The 21,347-nt window shown below is 62.6% G+C and overlaps 4 protein-coding genes across 5 annotated transcripts; 3 read left to right on the forward strand and 1 right to left on the reverse strand.

Moving 5' to 3' along the window:
• Window positions 1-442: 442 nt before the first annotated feature.
• Window positions 443-3,738, forward strand: LOC122168976 (PHD finger protein 13-like; the record flags this gene model as incomplete). Its single annotated transcript, XM_042834685.1, has 4 exons — window positions 443-679; window positions 814-1,417; window positions 1,697-1,735; window positions 1,861-3,738. Coding segments are annotated over 4 exons (1,107 nt in total), but the record flags the coding sequence as incomplete, so codon positions are not given.
• A 2,486-nt stretch (window positions 3,739-6,224) lies between these two features.
• Window positions 6,225-15,668, forward strand: VWA5B2 (von Willebrand factor A domain containing 5B2). The gene is made up of 21 exons (XM_042834689.1): window positions 6,225-8,469; window positions 8,580-8,741; window positions 8,994-9,225; window positions 9,330-9,484; window positions 9,716-9,847; window positions 9,929-10,053; window positions 10,179-10,355; window positions 10,426-10,536; window positions 10,642-10,847; window positions 10,924-11,038; window positions 11,106-11,291; window positions 11,385-11,523; window positions 11,602-12,091; window positions 12,991-13,271; window positions 13,353-13,694; window positions 13,761-13,898; window positions 13,973-14,053; window positions 14,288-14,365; window positions 14,443-14,512; window positions 14,720-14,828; window positions 15,031-15,668. The coding sequence occupies exons 1-21, from the start codon at window positions 8,331-8,333 to the stop codon at window positions 15,628-15,630; spliced, it is 4,068 nt and encodes a 1,355-aa protein (XP_042690623.1). The 5' UTR covers window positions 6,225-8,330; the 3' UTR covers window positions 15,631-15,668.
• A 353-nt stretch (window positions 15,669-16,021) lies between these two features.
• On the reverse strand, window positions 16,022-18,272 carry ALG3 (ALG3 alpha-1,3- mannosyltransferase). Of its 2 annotated transcripts, none has more exons than XM_042834688.1 (9): window positions 18,121-18,272; window positions 17,946-18,045; window positions 17,721-17,868; window positions 17,483-17,643; window positions 17,227-17,338; window positions 16,873-17,078; window positions 16,657-16,733; window positions 16,382-16,526; window positions 16,022-16,291 (listed from the first exon to the last, which is right to left on the reverse strand). In XM_042834688.1, exons 1-9 carry the CDS (start codon window positions 18,245-18,247, stop codon window positions 16,102-16,104), a joined length of 1,266 nt encoding a protein of 421 aa, XP_042690622.1. In that variant the 5' UTR covers window positions 18,248-18,272; the 3' UTR covers window positions 16,022-16,101. The 2 variants fall into 2 exon arrangements, with proteins under 2 accessions (XP_042690622.1, XP_042690620.1); XM_042834686.1 differs by having other exon boundaries at window positions 17,285-17,405; window positions 18,121-18,271.
• Window positions 18,273-18,425: 153 nt separating this feature from the next.
• EEF1AKMT4 (EEF1A lysine methyltransferase 4) lies at window positions 18,426-20,050 on the forward strand (the record flags this gene model as incomplete). Its single annotated transcript, XM_042834690.1, has 2 exons — window positions 18,426-18,600; window positions 19,767-20,050. Coding segments are annotated over exons 1-2 (459 nt in total), but the record flags the coding sequence as incomplete, so codon positions are not given.
• Between the last annotated feature and the right edge of the window lie 1,297 nt (window positions 20,051-21,347).

The raw sequence follows: 21,347 nt of genomic DNA on the forward strand, positions 1-21,347 counted from the left end.
CCCCCCCCCCCCCCCCCCCCCCCCCAACCCACCCACGAGTGCCCGTATCCCGCAGCTCTGCGTGCGCCTCCGGTGCGGGGGGAGCGGAGCCCCGCGGGGGGAGGAGGGCTGAGGGGGGCCGGGGGCAGCCCGGGAGCGCGGGCGCCATCTTGGGAGCGATCAGGTGTCGGCGGGGACCGGCCGGGCCGGGGCGGTGCGGGGGGTTGGGGTTGGGGTGGGGCGGGGGGGTGCGGTGGGTGCCGTCCCCGCTGCCGTCCCCGCTGCCGTCCCCCCACGCCGCTCCCAGCCCCGTGCCGTGTTGGGAGGTGGGGGCCCGTCTCCCGGAGCGCCGTCCCCCAGACTTTGTTCCCCGGCCCCTGCCCGCCCCCGGGATCCCGGGGCTCCCCCGGCACTGACTCACGGTTCCTGCGCTGCTGGGTGTGCCGCGCGGTGGGGGGCGAAGGGACCGGGCTGCGTGTGTCACACGGCGGGGGGGGGGGGGGGGGGGGCGGCCGCTCGGGGACCCCATCCGTCCATCTGTCTGTCTGTCCGGTGCTGGGACCCACTGTGTGGGCAGGGTCTGACCCACACGTGCCGTTTGTTGCAGCCCTTACAGAAGCGGCAGAGAACCGTGGAGGACTTCAACCAGTTCTGCACCTTCGTGTTGGCCTACGCCGGATACATCCCCTACCCCGATGAGGTGAGCCCCTCCCCAAAGGCTCCTTCTGTTTGCATCCCCTGGGGACTTACTTGAAGTCTGTGCTGTGGTCTCATGCTGTCCCCCAGCATCCCTGCTGCCATCTCACACCATTGCTGTGTTTTCCCCTCTTGCAGAATGAGCCCTGGAGCCACGGTGGCAGCATGAGCCCCCAGAACAGCACGGGGAGCACGCAGGACAGCGATAGCTGGGCCTCCTCCCACTCCTCTGATATCCATCTCCTGGCTGATGACAGGAGCAGCCGGAACGTGGCCAGGGGGGCTGCAGAGAGCAACCTGCTTCTGGGCTGCTCTGCCTTCCCCACCGGCTTCTATGATGTCCGGCCCCAGCAGATGAAACGGAAGAAGCCACCGGTGAAGAAACTGATCTTGGAGCAGGAGGTGGAGAAGCTGAGTGCTGGGAAAAGCTTTGGGCTAGAGCAGGAGCGGGGGACGGAGCTGGCTGCAATGGAGGGACGGGTGCCGCCTGGGAAAGAAGAGTTCTTGGAGCCCCCCCTCAACCTGGCTGGGGACCCACAGCCTCACGCCCTCCTGGAGGAGCTGATGAAGGACGAGAAGGACTGGGTGCATGGAGCACAGGGAGCAGGGAAGCCGGCAGGAGATGATCTGCAGCTAAAGGAGCAGGAGCAGTGCTCTGGAGGAAGGAAAAGCCCCGGTTCTTGTAGTACGTTGGACCAAAGCGAAGGGGAAGATGCAAGCAGAGGGAGCTCTCAGCTCAGCGGTGAGTGTCTGAAAGAATGGAGCCTTGCTATGATGGGTGCCAAACACCGATCGTCCCTTGGCCAGGGCCACCTGTACTTGCACATGGTCCTGGTTTCTTCCTGTGAGGGGCTCGGGAGAAGTGGAGAGCAGAGGAACAGGAGCTGACCCGCTCCTTAGAGATTTTCCTGTGTAGAGGGCACAGTGCAGTCTGGAAAGGTGTCAGGGAGGTGGTTGTAAGGGTGCCTTGCTGATCTGGTCTTTACTTTTGCACTTTCTCTTTCCCCTCTTGCAACTCCAGTGGATGAATTTGCAGCAGCTCCTAACACCAAAGCAGAAGGTGAGTGGGGGGGGTTCTCCCAGCGGGACTGGCTGTGGCTTCAGAGGTGGTGCTGTGCCCCATGGCGGGGGACAGTCCATAGCAGTGGGGCAATTTCTGACCCACGTCTGTCTCTCCCTGACCAGACGATGACGCCTGGGATCTGATCACCTGCTTCTGCCTGAAGCCCTTCGCAGGGAGGCCCATGATTGAATGTAACGAGTGTGCTACCTGGATCCACCTCTCTTGTGCCAAGATCCGCAAATCCAACGTGCCTGAGATTTTCATCTGCCAGCGGTGTCGTGATGCCAAGCAGGAGATTCGTCGCTCCAACAGAGCGCGGACGGTGCCCCGCAAGCGCTTCTGTGACTGAGCAGGGGTCTGGGGGGGCCCTCTTTACACCTCAGGCTGTAGCCCAGTCTGGCTAGACAATCAATGCAGTAACGGCAGGGGAAGGGCTGGGCTGTGGTGCTGGGCTGTCCCCCTTGCTCCTCGTCTCCTGGAAGCTGCCATGCGTCCTCCCTGGGCGTCGTGTTGACCACGGAGCTCGATTGTCCCAGAGGTGTTGGGGGAGAGGAGCCGTGCGTTGGGTCACTCAGAAACATCTCTGTCCTTGCACAAACCCGGCTCAGTGCCTTCCCCCCAGGCCAGCTGAGGAGAATCTAGTCCAAATAGTTTCTATGTGGTGTGGTGGAAGCTTACACTTATTCCAAGATGTGACTCCCATCCTCCTTTATCCTTACCGTTGTCCTTTCCTGAGACCTTCAGGTGGGCTGCGATGGCAAAGCCCCAGTGACTCAAGTTATCTTCCAGGATGTAGATACAACCTAGGGAAGCTTCCTCTGTGTAGTGTGCTGCTCTCTAGGATGAGAGGAAGGAATGAATATTGGCCTTGCCCACCCCTGGAGCAGACCAGGCTGCTCCTTGTTGGGCATCAGGTGTCCATCTCCCCATAGGCTGCACGGGGGAGGCCCTGTCCCTGTCATGTGGTGCTCCTGGTTTCAGCTGCTGTGCCTGAGACCTCAGGGTAGTCCTGTTGGGTGAAGAACAGCGTGCAGCAAGGGCATCCTATGGTAGATTGTTAGAAGAATTGTTCTTTGAGTCCTCTTGGTTCAGATACTCCGGTTGCACTAAAGTCTCTTGTCTGAAAAAGATGTGAGGTTGGTGGTAGGAAACCCAGCTACCCTGAGTGAGTAGGGTGTGGAATAAGCAGTGGGAAGCATTCTGGTTGGTTTTCTGTGTTCCTTGTTTCAAACAATTGAACCTTGAACCCTGCAGCCATCTCCTGCCTGCAGGTGGAGCATCTGTGATGCTGAGACCTGAGCTCGGACAGAGCTGGGTGCTGGGAGGGCTTTGCTTCTAAGTGTGCCCTCCAGCAGAGAAATTGTTTTGTTGGTTGTTTTTTTTTTTTTGTATTTTTTTTTCTTGATATGTAGAGTGAAGTTTGATGTCAGGAAAGGGCCGTAAGCCCTTTCTCCTATGCAACTGCTGCTCTGGAGGTACCGGACCTACCTTTCAGTTCAAAATGGAAGGCTTTTCCCCGTTGCCCTTGGTTGTGAGCAGTGTGTGCGCTCTGGGGCTCCATGTGCACTGACTGTCCAAATCCCACTTCACTGCCCCTCCAAAGAGCCTGGCCTGGTGCCTTCTGCACTTTCTGGGTAGGGAACACAGATCCTGCTGCTGTCCTGGTGCCACCTGGCCCGGCCCTGGCACACTGCTGCTGGAGCAGGGTGTGGGACAGCCCCAACTCACCCATCCCATCACTGGTTCTCTTAGCTGGGTTCTCTCCTACTTGCACATCTGGTTACTATGGGACCACAGCTGGGGGAAGTGGGGGGCACCCCCCCACCACCCAGCAATCCCAGGCTCATCCCTGTGCCTCTCCTGTGGAAAGCCTGGGCCCCAAAAGTGCTTTATGTTTTTTATAGTTACTTTGTATTGATATGTAAAATAGCAAATTCTGGTCCTTGCCCTGTGGAGTGTGGCTGGAGTCCTATGTACATAATAAAGTACTTTTGCCATAACGGTGGTGGCTTTGGCCTGTTTCTCCCTTTCTTCCCAGGTGGGAGCTGGCCGACCTGCTGAGCATCTCTGCGTGCAAACCCCCCAACACAGAACCCCCCACCCAGGTACCCCCCAGGCTGCACACACAACAGCCAAGGAGTAGTTCATCAGATGTTTTATTTGACAGTGAATCACGCAGCAAAGGGACGATGCCCACCTCCCTGCTGCACTGCAGTGTTGCAGGAACCTGGAGCCTCACCTCCTAGGCGGGCAGCATCTGCCCTGTGCTGCTCTGCTGTTCCTGAGCATGGTGGGAGGGCTCAGGAGGAGGGCTGTCCCCACACTCTGCTGCAGCTGCTAAGGCACATCATGGTTTTGCTCCAAAGTTATGTTTTGCTCTTGGGTTCAGATAAATCTGTCCTGATCAGTTTCTGCTCAAGTAGAATTGAAGTTTAGTCCTGCCAAGTGTTTCGGTGCTGAAGGATCCAGTTTTTTCCCAGAGTTCCAGTGCAGATGGATGTGACGTGCTGGCTTCCATCATACAGTGCTAAGGGTTCGGACTGGGGGGCAGCAAGGAGCACGGGGCGGCAGCAGGGCTGAGTGCTGGGCTGGCTCCAGGACATTTCTCCCTCATCGGGCAGAACAAAATCATTCCTTGCAGGGCCCTGCTGGTGTGACTTCTTTCATCCTGATCGGGGCAGAAGCCGCGAATGGAACAGGAACAGCAGAAAATTCAGGTGCAGCTAAGCTAGGGGCTCGTTAGCAGGGTTGGTGTGGCCAACCCAAAGCCAAGTGAGCATCCAGGAGAGCACCAAGCGGGCTCTACTCCTCCTTGGCCCACACTGAGCTGCCGGCCTGCTGCTCCAGGTGGGGAATGACTGCCTCGGTGTAGAACTTCTCCAGCTTGGGCACCGTCTCTCCCCAGAACTTGGCATCGAACTCCACGGGTGCCATGGCCGTCTCCTTGTTGGTGTGCACCACGAAGTCGGCGTGCTGCAAGCCGGCGGCCGCCAGCTGGCACTGCATCTGGGTGAAGTAGGCGTGATCCCGCTTCAGCGCGTACGAATCCCCGTTCAGCTCCAGGCAGAAGTCCTTGTCCTTGCAGGCCTCCCGCACCGTCCTGTTGCGGTGCTTGTAGGGACACTTCACCTCCAGCAGCCCCAGCCGCTTCCCCGTGTCGGCCTCGGTGACGACGCCGTCGGGGCTGGCGGCGATCCACGTCTTCTCCTTGTGGATGAACAGCCCACACTCGTCCACCCGCACGGGCCGGCCCATCTCCTGCGACTTGAGCCGCTCGTAGGCCCGCACGGCCTCCTTCTCGTTGCGGATACCCCACGACATGGCCGGCGTTTGCACCGAGGGACCGGCGCTCAGCACCGCCTTCAGGTAGGACTGAGGCACCTCGTCCGTCTTCCCGTTGGCAAACCTGCTGCGGGCGATGCGCGGGGCCAGCGAGGCCGTGATGCGGTTCTCCCGCCACGCGTACCATTGCGGGTTGGTGCGTTGGCCGCGCGTCTGCTCCTCCACCCAGGGGATGTCGGGGCTCTGCAGGGCGGGCGGACAGCGCGGCGAGGCCCCGGACGGGCCGGCCTTGGCCTTGGCGTCGGCCTTGGCGTCGGCCCTGGCGTCGGCCTTGGCGCTGTCCTGGGCCGGAGCTGCTTTGGTTCCTCCAGGCAGGCGCGGGCCGGCGCTGCCCTCGGCCGGGCTGGGCGCCGCTTTGGTTCCCGCTGCCTTCTTCTGGCTCCCGGCGGCGGCCGCGCGCCGCTCCCCGCCGTCGCCCCGAGCACCGCGGGATGACGCCGCCGGTCGAGGCCCATCCCCGCCGGCTTTCGCCTCTCGGCCTCGCCCCGCGGTCGGAGCGCTCCGTGCCGCCCGGCTGCCCGTGGCGGACGGCGGCGGTGCGGCGGGCGGCGCTTTGGAGGTCGCGGGCTGCGGGGACGAGGGGCCGGCCGGCTCCTTCCTGGGCCTCCCCATGGCGAGAGGAAAACGATAGGAGCGATCCCCGCGAGCTCGCTTCCTCTTCCCCCGCCCCGCGCCGCCACGAGCCCGCGCTCGCCTCGCCCCGACGGGGCCGCGCTTCCCGGCAGCGCCCGCCCCCGCACCGTCCCCGTCCCGCCGGACTGCCCGCTAGGGGGCAGCACCGCGCCGCCGCGCCCCGCGCTGCCCGTGTCTCGCGGCGCCGCGCCCCGAGCCCCGCGCCGCGTTAGGGCAGCTCCGCTCCCAGCCTTGCGGCACGGTTGCCGGGCGGCCGCGGCGCTGCCGGAGGGAAGCGGTGACCGCGCAGAGCCGCGGGCGGATGTGCTGCGGCCGGTCGGGAGGCAGCGCCGCAGCGCCGCGCGTCCGCCGAGCCGCGCAGGCGGTGCCCGGCTCCGGGCGGAGGTCCCGCAGTGTCTGCGGACCGCTCGGCTCCGCTCGGCGCTCGGTGCGGAGTTGGCGGAGCGCGGCAGGACGGCGGCGGTGCCTCCCCCGTGCGTGCTCTAAAAAAAGTGCAGCGGCAGCGCGGCCCTATCTATAGCGCGGGGAGGGAGCTGCCTAGATTAGCCCTGCATCTGCTGGGCTTTTGCCCGGCCGTGCTCAGGCTGAGGGATTCCCGGGCCGGGCTCGCCGGGATCTCCCTCCCAGCGGAGCCGTTCCAGCTGTGCCGCCGTTCGCTGCCCGCCTGCCCCCTCCGCGGCCACGCGCTTCGCCCGAAGGCTCAGCTCCCCCCAATCCCCCTTGCTTTCTCCTGCCCTTCTTCAGGGCTTTCCCCGTACGCCGGGCTGCAGTGGGTCCCACGGAGGGTGGGTTTGGGGCGGATGCTCGGCGTCACCGCAGCCTGACCTCCGCCCTGGGGCTGCCGTAGCAGGGGCCGTGTCCCTTTAACGAGGCAGGGCTTGAAGCTTGTGCCGCTGGCACAGGGATGGAGCGGCGGTGAAGAGCCGGTGCCAGAGCGGCTGCCTGCAACGGGAGGGGCGGTGGCATCCGTGAGCGCAGACCCCGACCAGAGCAGAGGGAATCGCTCCGGTCAGAAGCTTGGTGCGGCTCTTGTCGGTGCTGAGCCCCCAATCCCTGTGTCATCGTCCTCCAGGTAAGGCCCGGGGGGGTTGGGTTGCGGTGCCCTAGGTTTGTGTGATCGTGAGGTGAGGTGGTGAGCCGTGCAAGTGCTGAGATCACCGCCCCAGCGGGACCTGCACTGCTGGTAACTGCCCCAGGGCATCAGTCCTTGGGCTGTGCCAAAAATGACCGCTGGCCACCGGTGGGACCCTTTGTCAGAGCTGCTTGCTAGGATTGTTCCCATGCTGAGAGAGATCCATGGGGTTGGGATGCTTTTATTTTTGGGGTTGCACTGAGGGGAAGTTCCCTGGCATGGGGCTGTGGTTTTCTAGGGGTTTAGTGGGAGGGAGTGTGAGGCAGAGCTGGAGGGAGCTCTGAGCTGAGCCAGCTGCAGTGTGCTCGGTTTGGGGCTGTGATGGGGCACCATCTCTGTGGGGCTGCCATTTCCCGTGCCCAGACTGAGCTCTTCTAGGTGCAGTTCTGACAACTTTACAGCTGCTCATAGCAGGGAGAGTGAGGAGGGGGCTGCAAAGTGCTGGAGGTGGGGAGGGGTACTGGTGGTGATTCTGCACTGGGCACCATTTGCTGTTCTGGAGGCTGAGGTCGTGGTGAGGAGCAGCTCTGCTTTTATTCATCACCTCGGGGCTTAGAGCAACACACGGGGCCAGATGGGCCCTGTTTACCCTGCGAGTGTAAATGCAAAGAGAAGTGATAAAAAGCAGCTGGAACAGCTTCTGCTGGCAGTCCTGGTAAACAAGGCTGCGTGGCAAGGCAAATAGCGGGCACGTTGCTGAGCACTGAGCCAGGCTCCTTGGGAACTGATGGGAGAGCTTCGGGGTGAGCCCATCCCTGATGGCTCCAGGCAATGGAGCTGGGGCTGTCCCTGTCTGAGTGCTGCTCCCACTGCTGACCCAGAATGAGTGCTTCCCTCTTCCCGTGTTGGGGTTAGAATGGAGTTACTGTGAGGGGTAGGGTTACGGTAAGGATTTGTGTTGGGGTTAGGGTTAAGTTTAGCTTTAGGATGTAGTCAGGCTTAAGGTTAGAGTTAGGATTAGTCTTAGGGTTAGGATAGGGTTAGGGTCAGTTATAGGGTTAGGGATAGCCACATGCGTGCATCCCTCTGCTTCCCCCTCCCCTCTGTGCTTCCCATCAGTGCAGCACTGACCTTGTTGTTAATTATTAAACCCCCAGCAAACACCGCACTCTGTTGTGTCCTAGTTACGCCGTGGGCTTCTTGTGCATCTTTTTTCTTTTTTTTCCCCAAGCAAATTACCCTGGTAACCTCTGTGGGTGGATGGAGATAGGAGTGGCAGATGCTCCTCTCCCCGCCAGCACAGGCGATGGGCTGCAGAGGCTCTGGGGCTGCCGAGCTGCTTTGTGTGGCCAGGAGACAGGGATGTGTGGCCGTCTGTTTCTGGCCATGTGGGCTCTCATGGCTCCACAGGGCTGAGGTTTGGCTCCAGAGCAGAGATTTGGGTTCAGGTCTGTGTGTGTCCCTTTGTTGGTGTGCGTGAGCCCCTTCTCTACAGACCCCCTCCCAGCATCTCATCCTGCAGCCGTGCTGAGGGACCAAGGGACCATGCCAGGTCTGTACGTGCTCTCCTCCTGGGAGGCTCTGCCCCTGAAGAGCTCCAGGGTGAAGGCATGCGCCAATGGGTACGTGCTGAGCATCACTGCCCAGCTCCTGTACACCAACCCACGTGAAGAGCCCGTGGAAGGTAAGGACGGTTACTGGGGTGCAGGGACCATATAGACACCATGCTGGGGTATCCCGTTCCAGCCCCATTGCCATTCTGGACTCTGCCTCTGGACTCTCTCCCACCTGCAGGTGTCTTCATTTACCCGCTGGAGGAGTCAGAGCTGGTGGCTGGCTTTGAGGCAGTGGTGGGCAGCCGGCGGGTCACCTTCCAGGTGCAGAGCCGGCACCGGGCGCAGGATTGCTGCCTGCAGTGCGGCAGCAGCCCAGGGCGGCCGCGCCGCTGTGCCAGCGGTGAGTGCATGGGGCAAAGCACAGTGGCACGAGGGGCTGACCAAATCCCTTTGCTGCTCCGGGAGAGCTGGAGGGATGCTCCTCTTTCTTATTTCTGCTTTCCCTAATGACTCCCCAACTTTCTGCCATTTCAGCCCCATCCTCTTCCTATCTGTCCAGCTTTTCCATCCCTTTGTGCTCCCCTCTGTTGTCCCCTTGGTGAGTAATTAGTTCAATTACAGATGCCCACGTGTGGTCCCTCCCCTCGCCCAGGTCACCTCGTCCTGGATGAGGACACCGAGCGTTCCACCTTCGTCATCATCACAGGCTTAGTGGGGCCGGCGGAGAGCCTGGCCGTGACCCTAAACACAGTGCAGGAACTGCCCACGCTGCCGGGGGGGGCCCTGCGCCTCGTCCTGCCCCCCGTCCTTGTGCCACGTGTCGCCACCGCCCCCGAGCGTGAGAGCGAGCCGGGAAGCTTGTGTGACGACAGGTTGGCCCTATGGTGATTTTCACGGCTTTCTGAGTCTCTGCCGTCCTGGGGTTGGGGGGAGATGCTGGGTTTGCAGGGGAGGTGTGAGAGCTGCCCTCACCCCATTCCCCTTGCAGCCCCACCAGCTGTTTTGGGGGACCTGGGGCAAGGAGCCAGCCTGCACCCGCAGCACCTGTGGAGAGCACAGATGTCTTCAGGGGACAGCCCTACAACCCCTTTCCTTACGAGTTTGCTTTTGAGCTGCTGGTGAAGGGCCCGTGCCTGCTGGCAGGTAGGGCTGGGGGCTCCTAGAATTGCTCTGCATGTGGCATTACCACTGTTTGAGCAGCACCGCCGGGCTCTGAGTCAGCAGCCTGCATCCTCGGAGGGGGTGTGATGGATGGAGGCTGCAGGGGCACGTCAGGCAGCCAGGGTGCTGCTGGCTGCCATCAGCACGAATCCCATCAGTGCTGGCTGGTGGCTTCCTCGGGACCAGGTCCAAGTGGGTCTGTGCCCCCTCCAGGCCTGGAGAGCCCAACCCACGCGCTGCGTGCCGATGCCGACCCCTGGGCCAGCTCTGCCACCACCACCTGCGTCACCCTGGCCGAGCATCACCACTATGACAGGAACGTGGAGATCATCCTCTACCCCTGTGGTAAGGGCTGCGGGTGCGGCAGGTCCAGGGGTGGTGGGTGGGCTTGCCCCCAAAGCGTGGGGCAAATGTGAACACTTGCAGAGCCCCACCAGCCCCACCTGGTGATGGAGGAAGGCACCATGACGTACCCAGAGTATGAGGCACACATCCGGAGCCGCCGGGACTACGTGCGGATAGCCAGGAGGGACGGCAGTGGGGAGAGACAGGTGAGCGGGCATGGCTGTGGCTGGGAGGAAGAAAAGGGTGGTGATGGTGGTGGTGGTGAGGAAGGCCCTGGCGTGGGTTGCATTGTGAGGCTGAGGGATGCGAGGAAGCCCCCCACCCCTTGCAGGTGGCTTTTGTGCAGAAGCGTTTCCACAAGGACATCTTCCACAACCCTGTGCTGATGCTCAACTTCTGCCCGGAGGTGGAGGCCACCCCAGGGGCCCTGCAGAGTGTCACCCGCGAGGTCCTCTTCCTCATAGATCGCAGTGGAGCCGTGAGCGGCCCTGATGTTGACAGGGTCAAGGTGAGGCAGGGCGGTGAGCACAGGGACCCCGCACCGAGCTGGGAGTCCTGATGGCTGTCCCCATCCCTAGGAAGCGCTGCTGGTGGCCCTGAAGAGCCTCCCCCCAGGAACTCTGCTCAACATGGCAACCTTCGGCACCAACCTGCAGCCTCTCTTCCCCTCCAGCCGCCTCTGCAGCAATGTGAGTGCTGTGGGGGACCCCCTACCCCCTCCATCCTCCCCACCCGCTCCTGCTGCGGATGGCTGCCCGGTGCCGTCCCCACGAGCTGGCTGTCCTGGCTGGCAGGAGACGCTGCAGAGGGCCTGCTGCTACCTGGGTGAGCTGCGGGTGGCTGCGGGCAGCCCTGACCTCCTGGCAGCGCTGAGTTGGGCGCTGGCACAGCCCCTGCACCATGGGTACCCCCGGCAGCTCTTCCTGTTCACCGCGGCAGCGGCAGTGGGTGACATGGGCCGCATCCTGCAGCTGGTGCGCAGGCAGGCCAGCACCGTCAGGTACGACGTCAGGCATGGAATCCAGAAGCTTGTCCCTGAAATCAGAGGTGTTTTAGTGCACGGGTCCCTCCTGCAGGTGCTTTAGCTTTGGGATGGGCCCGCGGGCATGCCGGCGACTGCTGACAGCCATAGCCAAGCTGAGCCGTGGCCGCGCTGAGTTCCTGGACCTGTCTGAGAGGCTGCAGCCTAAGGTAACGGTGGGGTGGAGGGCACGTAGGTTAAGGTGGGGCTGGACACCAGCTTGTGTCCCTGCCCCAGCTCATCAAGGCCCTGAAGAAGGCGATGGAGCCGGCCGTCAGCGACATCACCATCGACTGGTACGTGCCTGACAGCACTGAGGCTCTGCTCTCCCCCACTGAGATCGCAGCGCTCTACCCCGGGGACCGGCTCATCAGCTACTGCACCCTGTACAGCATCGCCCGGTTCCGGGACCAGCGCCCTGCGGTGAGGCTGGGGGAATACTGCCATTGTGGATCCTCATGACCACCTTTGTGGCCCCCTCCAGTGCTGCCACAGGGGCTGACACTCTCTCTGCAGGGCCGGGATGCGGCTCGCCGGGGCTCAGCTGTCCCATTGCAGGTGGAGGTGCCCACCCCAGGGGGCACACGGCTGTCCCGAAGCTCCAGAGAGACCTCCGTGGAGATCTCAGCCATTGGCACAGAGGAGTCGGAGCGCAGTGAGTAGAATGGGCATGGAGAGGAGCTGAGAGGTGGCACAGGGGCTGTAAGCTGACAGCTGTGTGCTCGCCCTGCAGGTGCTGACCTCACTTCAGGGGGAGACATCTGGAAGCGTATTTACCAGCCCTCCTACATCCAGGAGCAGTACGTCCTGACGCACTGCTCGGTCAGCACGGAGCGCAGCCAGGGACTGCTGTCCCGCAGCTCCACCAGCAGTGAGTCCACTGGTTCCCGTGATGTGGCCCCTGACAGCAGCTCTGCAGCCCCTGACACTACCTCCCAGCAAGGCCAGAAGAGCCTGTCCCTCTGTGAGTCCTCCACCAAATCTGCCCCACTGCCCTCGGCTCCTGCTGCCATCAAGGTAAGGAACGCACCGGGGCTTCTCCCTATCTGTCTGGGGCCTTGTCACACCACTGAGCCTGGATGTGGGGATGTTAGGTTGGAAGCTGGAGGGCCATGGCCTGCATTTAGCCAGGGTCAGCTCTGGATGTTGACAGCAAGCTCCTCAGATGGGTTTGTCTTGCTGGAACTAGAGAGCTGGGGACTAAAGAGCCAGTCCCCGCCCAGGTGCCAGTACCCCTAGGCCAGTAGGCAACGGTGTGGCTAAGGAAAGCCTCAGCCAGCTCACGTCCTCACTGATGCTGCAGAAATGAAGTGGAAACCATGTGGCCGTCAGGCAGTGAACCTGCCAAGGCAGGGAGGGGGTGGTCTGGCTCCTGCCCGCCTGTCACAGCCCTCTGCCAAAGCCGCAGAATGCTCTGTTAGCGATGGATTTGTCCCTGCTGCTTTGTGTCTGGGTTTGGATCCAGCCTGGTCGCTGTGCCAGGGGAGGCTGCTCCCTGCTAAGCACAGTGCCGCGTCCCTGAGGCCAGGTGAGGCCAGCTGTCACCCAGCCCAGCACTGCCTGTTGCTCCCTCCCGACGCGTTAGGTAACCCGCTGCACAATAGCACACACAGCTGGTGGCCTTTGCAGCTGAAATGTCAAGCGTAAGTGATTTCCCCAGTGTAAACCATCCCTGCGCTCCTGCTGCTAACTGTGGGTGCTGCAGCTGTGTCCCAGTGTGGGGTTTTCAGCACCCACCTGTCTGGAGCAGCTGAGCTCAGCCCCCACAAATGCAAACATCACCAAAAACACATAGAATCATTGAACCGTTTGAGTTGGAAGGGCCCCTTAAAGGCCATCTGGTCCCTGCACTGAACAGGGACACCCACAGCTCCATCAGGTGCTCAGAGCTCCATCCAGCCTGACCTTGGGTGTCTCCAAGGACGGGGCATCCCTCCTGTCTCCACGTCAGCCCTAGACAGATGTTTGCAAACTCACGTCTCGGTGCTGTCATTCCTTCCCATGTGCGCTGAGCACTGCATGAGCACAGCTTGCTGCGAGGGAGGTGATGGATTTTGGGTGCCAGCTCACACTGCAGCAGGGCAGGGTGCCAGATAGGGCTGCGGGGGTTGAGTGTTGGCAGAGCTCGACCTGCACTCCGTGCCGCTGAGCCCCGGCTCGCCATGAGCTCCCCGCAGGTGCCGGTGTCACTGAGCAGCGAGGAGCTGGCACGGCAGCAGAAGGCGCTGGCACGAGCTGCCCTGGCCGGCCGCAGCTTCTCCTCACCACACGGGGAGCTGGATGCACGCCGGCTCTGCCGTGCCCTGGAAAAGGTGTCCCAGAAGAGGAACCAGTCTGTGGAGGGGCAGCTGGACCAGCTGGGCCCCAGGACACCGCGGCTGCAGCGCAGCACTGGGGAGTCAAGTGAGTGCTGGCCCTGGGAATAACGGTCATCCCAGTGTCACATGGAGTCACTGCACTGACCCTGCCTCCCGGGCCACGCAGATAACCTCCTGTCACCGACCCACCTGGACTGGGACATGCTGGTGGAGCCCTCTTACCTCTTCAGTGCAGTGGTGCCCGAGGCCAAAGAGCCCGGTCAGGGTGATCCCTGCCTGCCCCTACGCTGCCACGTAGTGATCCACGGACTGCACGCAGGCCAGCCTGTGTCCTGGGAGGTGACGGCCTCACTGGAGGCCCTGCTGCAGCCACGAGATGGGGTGGGCAGTGAGGAGCCCCTGCGGCAGGTGGCCACAGCAGGGGAGAAACCATTGCATGGCTTGGCAGCACGGTCCGTCATCCAGGACAGCGAAAAGGCGGCACAGCGTGAAGCTGAGCTGGAGCAGGGTGAGTGCTGGTCCCTGTCCTGGTCACCATCACCATCACCGCTTGCTGACACCTTGCTCTGTGCAGGTTTCGCCCGCCGCTTCCGCCTGAAAGCCATGCAAACCAGCAAAGCCTGCAACGTGCCTTCCCTGTACACATGCGTGGTGCCTGTGGATGGGGCCACACGGGTGGTGCTGCCCGCAGCCCCGCAGGTGTGGAGCACAGGTAGGGCTGGGGGGACAGGGTGGGGATGGGAAATTGAGCATGGCATATGCCAAGCTGCCATTGGTGCCTTGCAGCCACACGCAGCACAGGCATGGCGGGGAGCCGGCATCGCCGGCAACGGGATATGGAGGAGCGGGAGGCTCTCATTGGTGCAGGTATGGACCCAAACCCTGACATCCCACCCCAAGCCCTCAGGGACCTTGATGACCCTGAGCATAGCAGGGTGTCCCCCGAATTGCAGGTGCCCAGCCCAAGTTGGTGGTAATGAGGCTGCAGGAGGAATTGATCTCTGCTCCACGTTGGGCACGGGGTCAGCAGCAATGTGTCACGAGGACTGGGCTGTGCAGGTCCCCAGGCCTCAGTGACCTCAGTGCTTTGCTGTTTTGCAGAGAGGGATGAGGTCCCTGGGTCTCCGGTTAGTGCCTCCTCTGCCACCTCTGGCTGGGAAAAGCAGAACGGCTCTCACGGTACGGACACGGCCCTGGGGATGAACCCATCCCTGTGCACTGTGGCCTCTCTGCACTGCCTGCTTCTCCCATTGCAGGGCTTCCAACCAGCCCCTCGGGCTCCTCCATGGCCTCCCGGAAATCCACAGAGAGCATTGCTGGCTCCAGGTGGGGCTGCCCTGCATGGGTTCTGAGGTGGGGGGATGAAGCACCTCAATGGGAGGAGTCGGGCAGTGTCACCTCTTGAGTGCTGCAGGTGTGGGTGGGATGGGAGGGTGAGTGGTCCAGCCCCATCTTTGCAGCAGTGTGCAGGGGTCCTGCTACCCCTTACTAAGGAACAGGTGGCACCTTGCCCTGTTCATTCACTGTTTGCAGGTTCAGCCTGACCAGGCGCAGGGGGCCCAGCCTAATGCTGCGACCACAGTGCCTCAGCCCTGAGAGCGAGTGCTCCAGCACGGCCGCCAGCCACAACTACCTTCCTCTGGTAAGGACCCTTCCAGGCTGTGCTCAGTATCACCAGCTGCAGCTGCAGAGGATGCTTTTCCAGTGGCTCTCAGGAGCACTGCTGCATCCACAGCATTGGGCAGCCCCTGCAGCCCAGGTCCCCTCCTGCAATGCCAAGTATTGGGACTGCAGACAATCTGGGCCCCTGCTCGCTCCGCTCAAGTCTCCTAACCCCCTTGCAGGTGCAGTTACAGCAAGCACGGGGGCTGTTCCAGCTCACCGAGACCTTTTCTGAAGTGGTGCAGATCCCCCTAGACCGCCTGCGCCGTGCCTCACCCTATGCCTCCCACCGTGCCAGCCTCAGCCCCACATCCCCCGTGGCCAAGAGCAGCCCCGGGGCAGGGCTGTGCACCGAGGGCGAGGAGCAAATTGCAGCCCCGGAGCCTGGCTCACCCCAGTCCCACAGCACTTGCTCTGAGGTGCCCAGTGCAGCCGTGTGGGCGCAGGCAGACAGCGGACATGGCTCCGAGTCTGACACCGCCCCCCATTCGGCCGCCCCATCAGAAGCGGGCTGGCAGGACGTGGGGCTGGAGGACCTGGAGAGTGCCAGCTGGGCCACGGCCGTGGCCCTGGCGTGGCTGGAGCATCGCTGTGCCGGCTTCTTCGATGAATGGGAGCTGGTGGCAGCCAAGGCAGATGCGTGGCTGCAGGCACAGCAGCTGCCCGAGGGCCTGGATGTGAGCTGCCTCAAAGGGGCGGCCCGGCACTTGTTCCTGCTGCTGCGGCACTGGGACGAGAACATCACACTGAACATGCTGTGCTACAACCCCAACAACGTGTGATGGCCGCAGGGGCCATCAATAAAGCTGCCTGGCTCGGTGCTGCCTGTGTGCTTCCATTCAGCCCAGAGACCTGGAGAGCATCAACCCTTCCCCCGGGGGGAGGGAGCAGACAGGAGGTCAGGAAACAGCCAGGCTGCAGGAGGGGCATCAAAGCCACTCAAGCCTTGCATCAAAGAGTCTTGCAGGTGCTCTAACTTAACCTTGTTCCACATGCTGCCCTCAGGCACCACTCTCCAAAAGGAGCGCACTCTGGGCATTGTCATAGCACAAGGACACTGCAGCCAGGGAAGGGCCCCCAAAGCCCCTTTATTGGAGAAGTCCTGCCCAGCACGGGCTTCCACACTGCCCCCTTTGTAGTTCCAGGGCTCGTGGCCTTCCTCAGGTGGCCAGGAGCAACCTGGAAGGAAGGCAGGCAGAAGAACAAGCAGAGGAGCAGACCTGGAGTCCCTTCCCATTGTCCAGCCAGCGCTCTCACTTTGCCTTCCTGGAGAGGGGATCGGACTTCTTGCAGGGCTGGGGGGGCTGTAGGGCTGGTGGCAGGGCTGTGCCGTACCACAGCTGGAGCAGGATAAGTCCATGACAGATGTGCAGGGAGAGGGAGCTGCAGACAGTGGAGGGGTAGGTGTTCCAGCAGAGCTCGATCACGCCCAGCAGCAGCACCCTGTGGGGGGAGCCAGGAGTTAGTAGGGGGGCACAACGGCCTCCTCAAAAGCTCAGCTGCCACCTAACACCAAGCCCTACCAGCACATACTTGGGCATGTGAGTGAGCTTGGAGGTCGGGGTGCACCACAGCAGGTAGGGCAGTGTGTGGAAGTACCAGACGTAGAACTGGTAGTGCAGGGAGCGGCTGCAGCAAATGCCCAAAAAGTTGGAGGAGAAGAGAATGAAGATGATCTGTGAGCAGGCATTGAGGTAACAAACCCAAGAAACTGGAAGTGCAACCCCGCAGTGGCTCGCCAGGAGCAGCCTTCCAGTGCTTGCCCTGCCCTTCCCATTCTCCTTGCCCCCCACCCTGCCAAAGGATATTGTTGACGCTCAAGGGAGGGGACGGGTGCTTCCTCTCGGCTGGATCCTTCAGCAGAGATAGGATGCTTTCTTTGGACCTGCTCGGAAAGCACAAACATCAGTTTCAGCTTCTCAAAGCCTTTCCCATCCCAATTTCCCCCCGTGAGCCACAACCCTGGGGGCTGACAGAATATGGCTGACGGGGGACCAGTCCCCACAGGGACACCCAGTTCTCACCTGTGCCATCGGTGCAGTGCAAAGAGCACCAAGCCAGCCAGGTGGGCCAGGAGCAGCCCGGCATGGAAAGCTCGGTGCTGGAACACCTCCTCTGGGAGGAAGCGCCAGTTCACTGTCCACTTGAACTGGAACTGACGGCCCAGGTCGAAGGAGCGTGTCAGGTACCCCACGGGATTCTCCAGCAGGAAGGGCAGCCCTAGGGCCACCTGCAAGATACAGCAGCCAATAATTGGGGCTCCATCACTCCCACTGCATGCTGAGACATATATTGTGGACAGCCAATGTTGGGAGCCCTGGGGGTCTGTTGTTAGCTACATGGGGCCAACACAGGGGCTGGAGCTGCAGCACACCCACCCAGGGGTCTACAGGACGCTCTGGTGACAGCAGGCAATGGCGAGTGGCGGGGACCAACCTGGAGCACAGCACAGATGCAGAGCTTGGGGATGCAGCCCAAGAGGCCAAAACGCTGTAGGAGGAGAAAGAGCAGCCCGGGTGCGAAGAGGAGGATATTCATCTTCACTGACACAGCCAGGCTAGGTGGGAAGCGGGGTTACAGCACGGCCTACACGGGGAGAGCCTCCCGCTGAGGCCAGCCCCGGTGGCCCCACACCTGAACAGCAGGCAGCCCCAGGACCAGCGGTCCTCCAGAAAGAAGTTGATAGCGAGGAAGAGGATGGCCATGGCCACGGGATCGTTGAAGAGCCGCAAGACGAAGATGGAGTGGATGCGGTAGGAGGCGCAGCACATAAAGAAGAAGACGTACGGGGGGACCTGGCGGGACAGAGGCTCAGTGCGGGGCCTGGCACACACGGGGCGGCACACGGCGCCTCTCGGCGTGGTACCCCTACCTTGCAGGTGCGGCAGTAGATGCGGAAGACGAGCAGCAGGTTGAGCAGGTAGAGCCCGGCGAAGATGTGCTGCGCCAGGCGGATGTCGGCCCCGCGGCCCGTGGCGTAGTACAGCCCCAGGAAGAGGTACACAAAGCCGGCGGGGTAACTGCGGGCACACACCGGGCGGGCCGCGTTGCCCCCCATCCCGCCCCACACCGCCCACCTCACAGGCCCCATACTCACACCAGCGGCCCGGTGTCGCCCCGCAGTTGCGTGTAGTCGCGGGTGCCGTTGGCGAAGCCCTCCACCTCCTGCATGTATGCCTGCCAGTCGATCTCGGTGTCTGTGGGGCGGGTGGGCGGCTGAGGAGGGCGGCTCGGGGCTCCCCTCACGCCGCCCCGCACCGCCCGCTACTCACAGGGCACCCTGCGGATCACCCACAGGTTGACGCCGCCCTCCGCCAGGCACAGGCAGGCGGCCACCAGCGGCGTGTAGCGGGGCTCCAGCAGCACCTCCCGACAGACCCGGCGCAACCTCACCGCCATGCCGCCTCCCCAGACGGAACTCTTTACTGATGAGGACGCGTTTCCAGCCGGAAGCCCTGGGCGGCAGGACCGGAAGTCCTTAACGACGAGACCGGAAATCTGTAGGCAGCGCGGCGCTCCCAGCCGGAAGCCCTTAGCAGATGCACGCCGGAAGCTGCACGTGTTCGCCGCCGTCGCCATGGAGCGGCGCCCCCCGCCCGCCGCCGCCAATCGGTGCTACGCGCAGCGCCGTTTCTGGGAGGAGCGGTACCGCCAGGCGGGCGCTGAGCCCCAGGAGTGGTTGGGCGGCTTCGAGCGGTTCCGCGCGTTGCTGGAGCCCGAGCTGCGTCCCGAAGACCGCATCCTCGTGCTCGGTACGAGCGCGGTGTAGGGTGGGCGGTGGCCCCGGGGCTCGGAGGGTGCGGTTGTAGCGGTGCGGGTCGGGGCGGGGGGGGCGGCGGGGCTGTGTCAGTGCGCACTAATCCCACCTGAGCCGCGCGGCTTAGCGGACTGAGCTGAGCCGGGCAGGTGTCGTCAGGCGGTGTCATCGCTGATCCCTTTAGCGGCTCAGCGGCTGTGGACAGCGACCCCCGGGGCTGAGCTGTGCCCCGCCGTGCCCGGCTCGGCACCGCGCTGCCATCCGCTGGGGTCCGGGGAGATTCGGCGGGAGCCCGCTAGGGGGTCCCGTTGGAGTCACCCCCCGGATGAGCGCCCCCGGGACACTGCTCGGCTCATGGATGGCACGGACTGGGTTGGGGGATGCGAGGTTATTGGGGTCTCATTGGGGTGAGGGCACAAGATCTTGGGGGTCCCATTGCTGTGGGGAGCACAAGGTCTTGGTAGTCTCATTAGGATCAGCCCCTGGCTGGGTATCCCCATGACATTTCTACTGGGGTCCCTGGGGATGTGGGCAGGGTTGAAGGGCACAGGGGTTCCTTTGGGGTCCCAAGGGGCACAAGGCTGGGCCCCACTTAGGGGTCCCATTGAGATTATCCCCAGCTGAATGTTCCTGAGACAGCATTTGGGCCCCGGGGTGCATTGGCAGGGTTGGGGGATACGGGCAAGATCGGGTGGCACGCAGTGTTTTGGGTGTCACTGGGGACATCCCCCAGCTGAGCATCCCCAGGACATCCCTGCTCGAGTCACAGAGGATGTGGACAGGGTTGAGGGGGCATGGTGGCAGGATTATGGGATATGGCATCTTGGGGTTCTCACTGGGGTGCCACTAGGGTTCCAGGGCACAAGGCAGGGCCTTGCTTGGGGGTCCTATTGGACTGAGGGACACAAGGGGGGATTCCACCTGGAGGTCACACTGTCAGTCCCTAGCCACGCATCCCTGGGACAGCACTTGGGTCCTGGGGAGCATGGGTTGGGGAGCACAAGGATTTGGGATTCCCATTATGCTCCCGTTGGAATTGGGAGCTCAGGGTCTTGGGATTGTCCTATTGGAGTCCCATTGGAACTGGTGATGCAAGGCAGGGCCCTGCCTGGAAGTTCTATTGGGACCAACCCCCCACTGAGCATCCCCATCCCTGCACAGGCTGTGGGACCAGTGCCCTGAGCTATGAGCTGCACGAGCTGGGATACCGCGACGTCACCAGCATCGACTTCTCACCCGCCTGCGTGGAGGCCATGCGCTCCCGCTATGCCCACTGCCCCCAGCTGCGCTGGGCCGTCATGGACATGCGCTCCCTGACCTTCCCTGATGCTTCCTTCGACGTGGTGCTGGAGAAGGGCACGCTGGACGTGCTGTTGGTGGAGGAGGCTGACCCCTGGCATGTGTCCTCCCGCGGTGCCGCTGCGATGCACCGGGTGCTGGCAGAGGTATGGCAGGGATGGGGTGGTGCCCCCTCACCATTCCTCCCCCAGGTCCCTGAGTGATAAGTGATGGGGCTGGAGGGGCAGGGGAAGATACTGCCCCAAGCCCTTTTGGTGCCTCCCGCAGACTCTCATAGCCCAAATCCCCAGGAGCGTCACATATATTGAGCCCCATCCCCACGGCTATGGGTACACAGGGGGCAGTGTGGCCTTGCCAGCCTCAGGCAAGGTGACAGCAGTGGAACAGTGACAGCCCGTTAACCCCCCCATACCAGCTCAGCTTCGATCTCCTTAGCGGGGTCCCTGTCCTGCAGTCCCCACCTCACTGTTGCCATGGAAACCTCCGTCAGCATCAACAGGGCTGTGGCGTTGCTACGGGGACGGGTGATGCCTCGGGGCCCCCATTAATTGGCAGCAGAATGCAACAGGGGGGGCAGTGGGGTGCCGGCAGCCCCCGACCCTCCTCCCCAGGGGCTGACATCAGAACCACGGCCCCCCCGTGGCTGGGGCTGCCTCCCATCCTCTCATGCCCCATAGCATCCCAGCTGTGTGGGGCACCCTGCACGCTGCCAGCAACGAGCCCAACCCTGGCATCCCATTCCTGCCTGTCCTTGTCACTGGGCCAAGCAGTAAGGATTTAGGGCTTTTTTTTCTCTTTTTTTCCCATTTTTAATCCTGCGTTCAATCCCTGCCCTCCCCCAGCACCGCCGGGCACAGCACCATCCTTTGGTCCCCGCTGTCCTCACAGAGGGCTCAGCCCTCTCCCTGGTGGGGCACCCCACTGCTTTTCCCACCCCTTTGCTGCATTGGGCCCCCCTTACCGATCCCATTGATGCCTCTGACCTGGAAACCTCCACTATGCCACCGCTGTCCCAGGGGGGGCCGAGCAGCCCCCGCCCCATAATCCTCTTAGGGAGCCCCCTAACGGGATCACCGCTGCGTGGTGACGGGGGGGGGGATGACTTAGGGACGCCCCTGGGGACATTCCCGTCCCTGTGCCCAGTACTGGGTGGGGGCCTGTCCCAGTATGGGGTGGTCCTTGGCCAATAATGTCATGGGGATTTTTGGGATGGAGCCCCGGTGCTGTGCCGGGATCCCATTGCCGCAGCCACCCCGGCACTTCTTGGCATGCAGAGCACGCGGGCGCCGGCCGCGAGAGCCTTTTGACATTGTATAAAGCCAAGCAAGAAAATTGATGTTCTTTTCCATCCTATTAGCGGGGGCTTAGCTCCAGCCAGGAGAAAATGGTGATTAAAGGGCCGAGTCCTTCCCCATTCCAACCGCACCTGGGGGGGGGGGGGGG

This window comes from Centrocercus urophasianus, unplaced genomic scaffold (assembly GCF_019232065.1).
Source record: "Centrocercus urophasianus isolate 14NV4802_14NV808 unplaced genomic scaffold, USGS_Curo_1.0 seq_481, whole genome shotgun sequence".
Classification (NCBI taxonomy): domain Eukaryota; kingdom Metazoa; phylum Chordata; class Aves; order Galliformes; family Phasianidae; genus Centrocercus; species Centrocercus urophasianus.